This window comes from Hyla sarda, chromosome 7, assembly GCF_029499605.1.
Source record: "Hyla sarda isolate aHylSar1 chromosome 7, aHylSar1.hap1, whole genome shotgun sequence".
NCBI lineage: Eukaryota > Metazoa > Chordata > Amphibia > Anura > Hylidae > Hyla > Hyla sarda.
Genome location: NC_079195.1, coordinates 58,451,872 through 58,464,826, shown reverse-complemented (window position 1 = coordinate 58,464,826; position 12,955 = coordinate 58,451,872). Strand labels below are relative to the sequence as shown.

The 12,955-nt window shown below is 38.9% G+C and overlaps 1 protein-coding gene across 2 annotated transcripts in view; it reads left to right on the top strand.

Annotated features, from left to right (window-relative positions):
* The window catches only part of LOC130281679 (alpha-2-macroglobulin-like protein 1), a 79,628-nt gene that overhangs the window by 14,980 nt on the left and 51,693 nt on the right, over positions 1-12,955 (top strand). For both annotated transcript variants that reach the window (XM_056529153.1, XM_056529152.1), the window contains 4 exons: positions 400-559; positions 2,068-2,120; positions 6,488-6,508; positions 12,537-12,693. In XM_056529153.1, coding sequence (XP_056385128.1) covers positions 400-559; positions 2,068-2,120; positions 6,488-6,508; positions 12,537-12,693 — 391 coding nt within the window. The remainder of the gene's footprint in view (positions 1-399; positions 560-2,067; positions 2,121-6,487; positions 6,509-12,536; positions 12,694-12,955) is intronic.

Genomic DNA, 12,955 nt, shown 5'->3' with positions numbered 1-12,955 from the left:
AAAAATAGTCACCTGTAAACCAAAGATTGGAAACGGAGGGGCAAACAAATCCAATGAAAATAAGAGAACACTTGTCGGCAGGATAAAGCAGGGAGCCAGGACATAGAAGGTTCTCTCACGCCACCCTGGAAATGGTGTAGCTTTTCCCCGTACTGAAGGTCTTTGCACCTAAATTAGTGCCAAAACAAACAAAAAAAAAGGCAGTTCTTAAATTTCTGAGTGTAGTGCTAGTAAAAAAAACCTCTGGAAGGAAGAAAAGTTTCTACACCACAAAGGTACAATAAAAAACATTGTGCGCCAAAATAGCGCCTTTTGTATGGTAAAAAAAAGGGTGTAAAGGGAATGATAACTGCTGGCCAAAATGTTTATAACCAAGAATGTACTTGTTGTCCTTGTTAGGTCCCAAAAATAAAAGATGATCATTTAATCTGGAACTTACATTTATCTGCACGTGGAGAAAACATCAATGTGGATGAAAGCAAGAAAGTGGCTATAATCAAAAGAGAGGATGAGTGTGTCATTCATACTGATAAGTCCACTTACAAGCCGGGTGATACAGGTAAAATACAGCACTTACTCCTTTCTTTGGCTTCAAATACAGGTGAAAAACAGCATTAAAAACAGCATGTGCGAAATCACCCTAAGGCCGCCATTCACACTACTGAGAATCTGCGCAGAATATCTAAAAGGAATTCTGTGCAGAAATATATTCTTTAAACAGACATCCCCTTTAAGCTGCCCTACAAATGTATTTAAAGGGGTACTCCGGTGAAAACCTTTTTTCTTTTAAATCAACTGGTGACAGAAAATTAAACATATTTGTAAATGACTTCTATTAAAAAATCTTAATCCTTCTAGTACTTATTAACTGCTGAATGCTACAGAGGAAATTCCTTTCTTTTTGGAACACTGATGACATCACGAACACAGTGCTCTCTGCTGACATCTCTGTCCATTTTAGCAACCATGCATAGCAGATGCATAGCAGATGCAAAGCAGCTGTATGCTAAGGGCAGCATTCTGGCTCAGTGGTTAGCACTGCTGCCTTGCAGTGCTGGGGACTTGGGTTCAAATCCCACTAAGGACAACAATATATAAAGCCTTATTATTATTATAATAACGTCAGCAGAGAGAACTGTGCTTGTGATGTCATCAGAGAGCATTCCAAAAAGAAAATAATTTCCTCAGCAGCTAATAAGTACAGGAAGGATTAAGATTTTTTTTAATAGAAGTAATTTACAAATATGTTTAACTTTCTGCCACCAGTTGATTTAAAATAAAAAAGGTTTTCACCGGAGTACCCCTTTAAAGTTGGCCAATCTTTATCTAAAGGTACGTTCACACGTCCGTATTTTGCTACAGATTTTCGGTAGCTGTTTTGCTCTCCATTGACTTCAAAATCCAAAATGTACAGAAGAAAATCTGCAAAATACACACTTGTGAACATACCCTTAAAGGGGTACTCCCGTGGAAAACTTATTTTTTTTTTAAATCAACTGTTGCCACAAAGTTAAACAGATTTGTAAATTACTTTACAAGTAATGCTTTACTTTTTAGATTTCTCTGATGTCATGATCACAGTGCTCTCTACTGACCTCTGCTATCCATTTTTTGAACTGTCCAGAGCAGGAGAAAATCCCCATAGTAAACATATACTACTCAGGACAGTTCCTAAAATGGACAGCAGAGGTCAGCACTGTGGTCATGACATCAGAAAAATCTAAAAAGTAAAGCATTTCTTCTGTAGTATATAGCCCTTAAAAGTACTGGAAGGATTAAGATTTTTTAATAGAAGTAATTTACAAATCTGTTTAACTTTCTGGCACCAGTTGATTTAAAAAAAAAAAAAGTTTTCCACGGGAGTACCCCTTTAATGTGACAAGTAGTTTTTTTTGTGAAGAGAAGCAACCTTTCTTCTGAAGCTATTTATGCCCCTTTCTGGAAAAGAAAGGACAGAAAAAGAAGTATCAGAAGAGCACAATATAAACATAAATGTAATTCAGTGTATCTACATTACAAGACCTGTCTTATGAGTGATGTAATGATTATTTTCTCCTTCTATTCAAGTGAAATTTCAGGTGATATCTGTAAATTCAGATTTTCAACCCATAAGTAAAGAGGTAAGAATGTATGTGCTTATTGGTCACTATGTAAAGGTCATTTAGCCAGAAAATGGGTAAGAAAGAAACATCTAGTATTCCTGGCAAAAATATTTTAGCCCCTATCCAAAGGATAGGGGATAAGGTGTCTGATCGCGGTGCTGAATCTCTAGTTTTGGAAACCTCCAGGTCTCCAGGACTGGGGACGTGACATCACGCCACGCCCCCTCCATGCATGTCTATGAGAGGGGGCATGAAGGCCGTCACGCCCCCTCCCATAGACATGAATGGAGGGGGCGTGGCATGACGTCCCCAGTCCAGGAAACCCGGAGGTTTCCGAAATAAGAGATGCAGTCCCCGCATAGAATGTGGGTGCTGCAGGGAGATTGCGGGGGTCTCAGCAGCGGGCCCCCCGTGATCAGACATCTTATCCCCTATCCTTTGGATAGGGGATAAAATATTTTTGCCCGGAATACCCCTTTAAACATGTCCAACACATCATATACACAAAGGAGCTAATCACTTTTTTTTGTAAGAGAGTTTTGTGCTCCTTTAAGTTTTCCAAAGTATGACTGGTCATCTCCACAAGGTTTCAGATACCTCTTGCTGCCATTTCTAAGATGACTTATGTCCTTTACTAGACCAGAGCTGAAGCCTGTGCTGACCATGACCACGGAACTACCAAGCAGAATTGGCAGAAGTCAGCAGTGGTAGAAAGTTGTAGTATTTTGTATGCAGCGGGACAAATGGCTTATGGCATCGCTGATCAGTAGTCAAGTTGTCATGGTCAGCACGGGCATCAGCTTTAGCCTAGTAGAGGATAGTGAGGAAAGTGGAGTTGACATTTTCACTATGAGAATCAATCTCAAATCTCAAAGCTTCTGACTCAGTTCTACTATCTCTAATTATCTGCATAGTAGTATTAGTATCGATATAAATTCAACATTCATGAGAAAAAGTAATTACACCCTCTCTGAATTCTGTAATTTTCTGTATTAGGACAAAAACATCTGATCTTTAGATGATCCTACAAGAAAGTATAAAAAATAGGTAAATACAATCTCAGATCAGCAACAACACAGATTTCACTATGTCACTATTTTACAAACGTGAAGCCAAAATTGAAAAGCTGTGTGTAAAGAAATAGGTCTAATAGCTTGTAGAACCACATTTAGCAGTAATAAGTAATGGTTTTCTGTCTGACGTCATCTGTCTCATTCTGGAGGATTTTTGGTTCACTTTTCTTTACAAGGTTCATCCAGTTCATTGAGATATGTGGGCCTTGGTTTATTAACAGCTCTCTAAGGCCGGGGTCACATGACGGAATCTTTCATCAGAGCCAGTCAAGAAGTTGGCGCTACCATTGTGGGGACTGCATTGCCGTCCCCATAGGTGGCAATGCATTTCTAAGTGGATCCGCCAAAAGAATGAACATGCTCATTCTTTAGGCTGAGTCCAGAACTTGAATTTCCACAGCGGTACAGCATGGGACAGCAGAATTCCATTGAAAACAATTCTATAGAGGATTTCTGCTCAGAAATACTGTCATGTGAATCTAACCTTAAGGTTCCAACATATCATTTTAGTTAGGCCAGGTTCATACCACAGAATCTCCGACTGCATTGCCGTCACCATAGATGGCAATGCATTACTGAGTGAATTCGCTGAAAGAATGGACATTCTTCAAGGATTGCCCTGTATTTGGCTCCATCCATCTTTCCATCAATCCTGACCAGTTTTCCTGTACCTGCTGAAGATAAGAGTCACCACAGCATGATGCTACCACCTCCATGGGGATGTGGGGATGGTGTGCACACTTAGCGTTTTCGGTCAACTTTGGTCTCATCTGAGCAGAGCCCCTTCTTTCACGATTGCTGTGTCTCCCACATGGCTTGTATCAAATTCTAAACAGGATTTCTTGTGGCTTGCTTTCAATAATAGCTTTCTTCTTGCCCCTTCATAAAGGCCAGATTTGTGGAGTACACAACTAATAGTTGTCCTGTGAACAGATCCTTTCACTTCACATGTTGATCTTTTGAAGCTACTTGAGAGTTACCTTAGGACTCTTGGTTGCTTTTCTGTTAAATTTTCAATCTTTGCACAGCTTATCAGTTTGGGTGAATGGCCTTTTGGATGGCCTATACATTTTATGGTGTTCTGTGAGATGTTCAAATCTTGGGCTATTTTTTTTATAACCTAACCCTGTTTTTTACTTCCCCACAACTTATCCATAGCCTGTTTGGGAGCTCCTTGGCCTCCTTGGTCTTCATGCTGCCATTTATTTAGTAATGCTTTCTTTAAAACTTTGAGGCCTTCGCAGTATAGGTATATTTGTATTGAGATTTAATTGCAGACATTAGGGGTACCCTTTCTTTAAGGGCATTTAATTAGCAGCAACTGGCTTCTACCTAGCCCCTTAATTTAATGGAAGCTGTAAGGGTGTACTTAGTTGTTCACACACGGCTTCTGCATTTTGGCCTACTTTTTGTTAAACAAATGTAAAAAACTAATGACAATGTTGTAATTTGTTATCAGAGGTTGTGCTTACCTCATTTGAAGACTTTCTGTGGAACATATTTTGTCTTCATATTATGTCCTGGTAGGTAAAACCATAAAATTCATGACTCTACATAATTAGAATTGCAAACACTCCTACATTTAATGCAGCAAAAAATGTTGCAAAAACAAAACAAAACAAAACACTTTGGCCTGGTCAATCTCCCTATGCACTTTCTTAGCTACTATAAGTTGGTTTTGCTACACTAAGACCTATATATACATATATATGTATATATATATATATATATATATATATATATATATATATATATAGCAACAGGAGAATACAGCAGCACACTGCTAGCACAAAGATGTAGATAAAACATGAGTATATAGATACAACATGAGAAGCTATTCAGCTATGGTGCAGTAATAAAATAGTGAGATACTTAGCTTGCAATTTGGCAGCCAAATAGCTTGGACCGTCCCACCACGGTAAGGTAATCTCAATGGGACAGACCCTACACTATGAATATGCCTCTGTGTGAATAGATCAGCAGGCATTGCAGGATCTGAAACATCCAAGACACCTTATATACACCTGATAGAGGGGGGTGGGGTGCAAGAACCAACATGGAGGTAGCCACTCCGACATATGTGTAATACAAACAAGGAATAAGTTGGCCAGCACTATTGATTCCAAACTATTATACGGACCTGGCTTACAGGTGCAGGCTGCTGGGCTAAATATACAGCAACAGGAGAATACAGCAGCACACTGCTAGCACAAAGATGTAGATAAAACATGAGTATATAGATACAACATGAGAAGCTATTCAGCTATGGTGCAGTAATGAAATAGTGAGATACTTAGCTTGCAATTTGGCGGCCAAATAGCTTGGACCTTCTCACCACGGTAAGGTGATCTCAATGGGACGGACCCTACGCTATGAATATGCCTCTGTGTGAATAGATCAGCAGGCATAGTGTGTGAATAGATCAGCAGTATCTCACTATTTCATTACTGCACCATAGCTGAATAGCTTCTCATGTTGTATCTATATACTCATGTTTTATCTACATCTTTGTGCTAGCAGTGTGCTGCTGTATTCTCCTGTTGCTGTATATTTAGCCCAGCAGCCTGCACCTGTAAGCCAGGTCCGTATAATAGTTTGGAATCAATAGTGCTGGCCAACTTATTCCATATATATATATATATGTATATATATATATATATATATATATATATATATATATATATATATATATTTAATCTTTATTTATTTTTTTATTCAATTTAAGGGCACTGTTGCAGAGAGAAGTTTTGACTGTTTGGGGTCTAATTGGTTTTAAATAAATTCTGTCACATTTAATAATACATTAAAAGCTAAGTTTTAGGTAAGTGTTTTTTGTGCTTTGGGCTGTTGCCAAAGGTTATTACGTTTGGTGATAAGCTCCAACTGATCACCAAAATGAGCTAAGGGAAGTGTGAACATCTCTCCCGGTTCTGTGTCACATGACTGTCTTTTTTTTGTTTATTTTGTTTTCATAACAATGTGTAGACTTTAATTTTGCCAATAATATTTTTTTTCTCCTGCCTTTTTGTATAAAGCTTCTATACAGATGTAGTTTTCCATAGTTACAAACTGTGTATAGTAATATTTTATGGTCATGTGTTGATGTCTCTTCTTCCACTGCCTGTAGGTTGGCAAGAAGAGGAGATAGACTAACACATGACTACAGGACCAGAAAACATAGTGGGTCTTTGTAATTGTTTTTGTACTGTATGTAATGTTGACTATATATAACGAATTTAAACTTATTCCTGAGTTTTAATATTTGATGTATGTGTATTTTATATGTAACAATATTATTATTTTTCTTTTTAGCATCCTTTGCTTGAAATAATAGTAAGTATAACTAGTATACTACTGAAACTGATGATATGTTATATTACTCATTGATGTATTTACTTGCGCAGATTTATGAATAGACAATACCAATCCAGTTTTGTGCTGTGGTCTTTTGTCTACCTTTGAATTGATACCAAGGCTACTTAACACAACCATATTTGTAAACCTGTGTAGTATGGGTCCACAATACTTCTGTAAGAGTGTTTGTACTGTATTAAGTTTTTTGCGGCATATGCATATCACACCTGGGTTTTTCAGCAGATTTCAAGTCAATGTCATGGACTCCATTTTTGTCAGCATAAAAGCGAATGTATGTTTAGGCATGCCTTAAAGCATTAACTTTGACATGTTTCACAAACATGCCAAAAGTTTGGACTGCTAAGCGTCAAGGGCAAATGTACCATGAGGCTGCTATGGGGCCCATGAAAAGAGGAGGCTTTGTCCTGGTTGGTCTCATTGCTTTTTCTATTGTTAAGAAACTGTGCCAAACTCCTCTCTTCAGGGAACTGCATTGTCAGCAAATTCTTGAAGAGGGGTATTGACCATTGGGTCATGAAAAGCAAAGGGAAATAAACCCATAACTTTCTGTCCGTGGGGGGGGGGGGGGTGATCAGATGGCATAATAGGAGACTCACTTAAATGTTTGCTATAGGGGCTCCCTTTCTTCTATGTAAGCCACTGGTTTGGGTCCTGAGACCCCCACCGACCTCTAGATAGTGATTAGAGAAGCGAGCGGCTGGGTGCTTCTCCCTCTGGTTTGACGCTTAACCCCTTAAGGACTCAGCATTTTTCCGTTTTTGCATTTTTGTTTTTTCTTCCTCACCTTTAAAAAATCATAACTCTTTCAATTTTGCACCTAAAAATCCATATGCTGGCTTATTTTTTGCACCACCAATTCTACTATGTAATTACATCAGTCATTTTACCCAAAAATCTATGGCGAAATGGAAAAAAAAATCATTGTGAGACAAAATTGAAAAAAAAAAAAAACGCCATTTTGTAACTTTTGGGGGCTTCCGTTTCCACACAGTAAATTTTTCGGTAAAAATGACACCTTATCTTAATTTTGTAGGTCCATACGATTAAAATGATACCCTACTTATATAGGTTTGATTTTGTCGTACTTCTGGAAAAAATCATAACTACATGCAGGAAAATGTATACGTTTAAAATTGTCCTCTTCTGACCCCTTTAACTTTTTTATTTTTCTGCAAAGGGGGCGGTATGAGGGCTCATTTTTTGCACCGTGATCTGAAGTTTTTAGCGGTACCATTTTTGCTTTGATAGGACTTATTGATATAAAAAGTGACCAAAAATGCACTATTTTGGACTTTGGAATTTTTTTGCGCGCATGCCATTGACCCTGCGGTTTAATTAACGATATATTTTTATAATTCGGACATTTCCGCACTCGGCGATACCACATATGTTTATTTTTATTTACACAGTTACACAGGTTAATATCTGCACAGAAAATCTCTGTGCGGACATTCCCTCGACAGCAGAGCGCCGGCAGAACATGTCGGCGCTAGGACTACTTGGACCGTTGTGTGAACAGTGCAGCAGTATCCTATTAATATCAATGGGACTCTGCTGTTGCGGAATCTCCATGCAAAATTCTAATTCTGAGGTTTAACCCCTTAATGACCCAGCAAATAAAAATGTTGGCCCTTTTTTTCATATCCAAAGAGCTATATGAGGGCTTGTTTTTTGCCAAACCAATTGAACTTTGTTCTGACCCCTTTTATTTTACTTTACCGTAACACTGTGAAACCAGCATATTTATTAGGTGCAACTGGAAAAAAACTATTTTGCATATTTGGGGTGGTTAGTGTTTTAACAACATGACTGTGTGGTATCTAAAACAGCACTTGAATCCAAATCAAAACATCCGATCAATTCAGCTGAATCTAAAACAAAACAAATTTCCAACCAGTAATTCAGGTAGGAATGCTGGCACTGCCAAAATCAATACTGACCCATACAATAAGGCAGACAGACTCACAGAATGGCGCCAATGGATTAAGGCGGTGCATCATGAGCCAAAAGGTAAGCGTCCCAGTCGAATGTAGCCGGAAAGGAATAGGAATACTGAAGCACTCATCAGTGATCCAACAAAACTTTATTGACAGAAGGTGTACTATACCTGCTTTTAATAATAAAAACCCCTTTCTAACCTAAAACAATAATAGCAACCCAGATATAATTATAATATATACTTGCGCAAAAACCAACAGGACTTACTGTATGAGATGCTTTTATTGATGTCTGAGGAGGATGATATTGCACAATCCGTTCAATAAATACTTTAAAATTACTTGTGGTGGTTCTGTGTTTGCTAAAAATGAAGAATAAATACTTGTAATATATATTATATGTACATATTCCTTTTTAGTGATAATACCCTTAGTGTGACCGCATAGGGTACCTACCTCTGAATGGCCGTATGATATATATCAGGCGAAGGCTCGGTAGGTGTAATAAAGTGCAATGTATTGTCACAGAGGTCTAAAGGGAAAAGCAATTGAATATAACTGAATAGTAGAGAAAACTATTACAGAAAAAAGATTAATAGATATCACCATGCAAAAAACGTTTTAGCCAAATATGGGTTAACTCTCACCCTATATTGTATATAGCCGATGATGAAACAAGTTGTAAAGTCCAGATGGAATTTTCTTCAATGCAGGGTGTTTCCGTTTCTATGTACATAAATTGTATGAAATGAATCAAATGTTTCTTGTTGCATTCCGCTTGTTAATCAACATGTACTAATGGTACCTTGAGATGTAAATGTCCGTGCTGGTCTCTTCTTCCAAAAGTCAGTTTCTTACAGGTAAGATGAGAGGGTACGGGATGCTGCTGATGGGAGCGGATGGTAGACTTCCCCGGCCGGTGGCGTCTCTACCGTACCGTATTCCCGCTGGGATGCAAAATGGTCAAGTGTTCGCCACTAGTGACGTCACTACGGAGTGGCAGAATGTCCAAAAGACCTCCAACGTGTTTCAAAGACTATTCGGTCTCCTTCGTCTGCGATAGGTATTTGATGGGCTATTCTGCTATTTACGCTGCCAGTTGGATGTTCCCGTATTTCTCCTCATTCTCCTGCATGATTGAAAGGTAATATTGATTGTTTACATAATTGGTGAATATTCTGTTTATTGTAATTATTATACACTGAACTTTGTTAATAAAAAGGAATTATTCATCCAAAAAAATATATAAAAAATATTCAAAGTCTGTATTTAGACCAAAGGGGGCTCTTGTGTTCAATTTAAAGATCCATTTTGCCTCCACCCTTGACATCTGGGCTATGTAGTTTCAAGTAAAGAAGGGGTTTTGAAGGACACCCGTTATCGGTACACTACAGGGAGAAACATAATTCTACCATCAAATGATCCATTTTTTGCGGTTTATAACATATTAGACCACACAGGTGGAAACTACATAGCCCAGATGTCAAGGGCGGAGGCAAAATGGATATTTGAATTGAACACGGGAGCCCCCTTTGGTCTAAATACAGACTTTGAAATTTTTGGTTTTTTGGATGAATAATTCCTTTTTATTAACACAGTTCAGTGTATAAAAATTACAATAAACATAATATTCACCAATTATGCAAACAATCAATATTACCTTTCAATCATGCAAGAGAATGAAATATATCATATGGCCATTCATTCAGAGGTAGGTGCCCTATTCGGTCACACTAAGGGTATTATCACTAAAAAGGAATATGTGCATATAATCTATATTACAACTGCCGGTATTTATTCTTCATTTTTAGCAAACACAGAACCACCAAGAGTAATTTAGAAGTATTTATTGCACGGATTATGCAATATCCTCCTGTCAAATCCTCCTCAGACATCAATAAAAGCATCTCATACAGTAAGTCCTGTTGGTTTTTGCACCAGTATATATTATTATTATATCTAGAACCTTTATATTATATGAGCATCAGGGACTCATATTATACCAGGCAGCAAAACAGGCATATGCTCCAGGGAGCGCTAGTGAGACACCTGTTTTATTGTAATAATAGCAACCCCTTTTATTCTTACCCAATAAAATGCCCACATTAATCATTACCCCTCTTTGTTCCCTAATAGAAAAATGGTGACCTCAATAGTAAAATAGTGCCCATCTTTAGAAATAGTTATTCCTCCTAGGAAATAGTGCAACCTCCTTAAAAGAATGACCAGCTCCTTAGAATCAGTTCCCTCTCTATAAAAATAGTTCCCCCTTCTAGGAAAGAGTGCCCCTCCTTGGAAATGACGCCTCTTCTTTTCTCTAGAAAAGTTAAACTTATCCCAATCCCAAACAGGTGACATGATGCATGATGTCACATCTGACGTCCAGCATCTCCCTACCTTGTAGGTCGCAGGACTGAAGAATGGCAGGGTAGGGAGCCTATAGCTACCAGCTGTGCCACAAATATCAACTCTATCTGTATTCTGAGAAGCGTAACACCAGCAGGTGCATTGTGTCCCGCTGCTTACCTTAGCAGAGCCGCATGCTCAGCTCCACTGCCTTGCTGAAGGCTCCGGTCACCTTCCTTCTCTGTACTGTTGCAGGTAGTGATAGTTTATGGCGCACCCTTTAGGGGCTGCAGACGTGCAGTCTCTTTAGAGGCCATGTGCATCCCTGATTCTTGTCTCTATCATTTTCACCGTTAGCTTGCTCCTTCTGCCTGTTTCCCTGGTGCTTGGCTCGTCACCTGACTGTGTGGTCTCCCAGTACCTAAGTGCATCCTGTCAGGTAAACATTGCTTCAGGTGCCTATGATAGGCCCTGCTGCTCAGGTTATGCTGTGATATTCCTTTTAATATTTGTTCTGTTAAATTATATTGTGTTAAACTGTACCGTTAAGGAATGTACTGGATATCTGTAAGGAGGTATGATGCAGAGTACCCATGTGACCCCGATTGCCCAATGGGAACCCCCAAATTGCCCTGTATATAGTGTAGGGGGCGAGGAGCTATTCAGTTTAGTTTCAGTTTCTGTTGTGTGCAGAGCTCCATGTGAGCTGCAGTGTGGAAAGGAGTCGGAAGAAGTGTGAGGTGATTCCAAAGCAAGCCTAAAGAAAATCTCTCATCAAATCAGCCCCACCATTCTGCAAGTGTTCCCTGCACAGGAGTTGGTGAGTTCATACCCTGGCGGTATCAGTAAATTGGACCTTAGCAGAACCCTAGTCAGTGTGGGATATCTCCAAGTCTCAAGTCTGTCATATCTAATAACAAGTCAATTCAAGTGGGTGAAAAAGCAGCATAAGTCCCAGCAAGGCCAAAGGGTTCCCACTGCATCCCTTCTACTCTGCTCTATACTGCGAGTATTGTTCCATCTGCTCCTGCCTCAGTAAAAAAAATAGGTTATCCGTAACCTTGCATCGGTGTGTTTATTGCCCCGTGCCTGGCCCAGGAGAGTCTCCACCTCGGGCAATGTAGGTTAACGGTGCCCTGGTGTCACGATTTGACAAGTATATCTTACATCCCTGTGTCACCACAAAAGGACCACTCTTGACGAAGCAATCTGGTACCTCCCCTGCTGCGGTAGTCCAGTTTTTACATCATGTTGCTGGCTGAAAGGGTGAAAATCCAAGGGAATACCAGAGTATGATCCAAAGTCAAACTGTCAGGTAACTCAGCAGCTTTACACTTATTGTGTTGTTATAAGGAGGCTATTGACCAGTTTGCCACCCCCTGACTCTGGCCCTTCCAATGCTTGGAACTTAGCCCCATTTACTTTAGTTAAGATGAGCCGTGATACCAGACACCACCCAGGAAAGAAACAGAACATGTTTATGGTTATGGCCTAAAATAATCTATATCCTATTATAGACAGAGCAGCTGGCAGACTTACAGCTTACATTGCATTACTGTAAGAAATATATAAAGAGGAAACTATATACGTTTTACACACAACAGAATCAACTGAGTGGTCTGCTCTCGTCCTCTTTTCAGGTTAAACATTAATTTACAGTAGACTTTGGTGCAATAAGAATTCCTATTACTTTTTTGCCACAGGACCCAAATACAAACCGCATAGCACAATGGCTGAATGTGTCTACAAAACAAGGATTTGCAGATTTCAGCTTCCATCTGGACAAGCAATTAGCTCATGGAAATTACAAAATTATCATACCTCCTGGCTGTGTAAAATACTTTAAAGTTGATAAATATGGTAAGGTTATGTAAAATTTATTTGAAAAACAGAATTTTAACCCCTTAACCCCTTAAGGACCGAGCGTTTTTCCGTTTTTGCACTTTAGTTTTTTCCTCCCTACGTTTTAAAAATCATAACCCTTTCAATTTTGCAACTTAAAATCCATATGTTGGCTAATTTTTTGTGCCAACAATTCTACTTTGTAATGCCATCAGTCATTTTACCCAAAAATCTATGGCAAAGCAGGAAAAAAAATCATTGTGTGACAAAATTGAAGAAA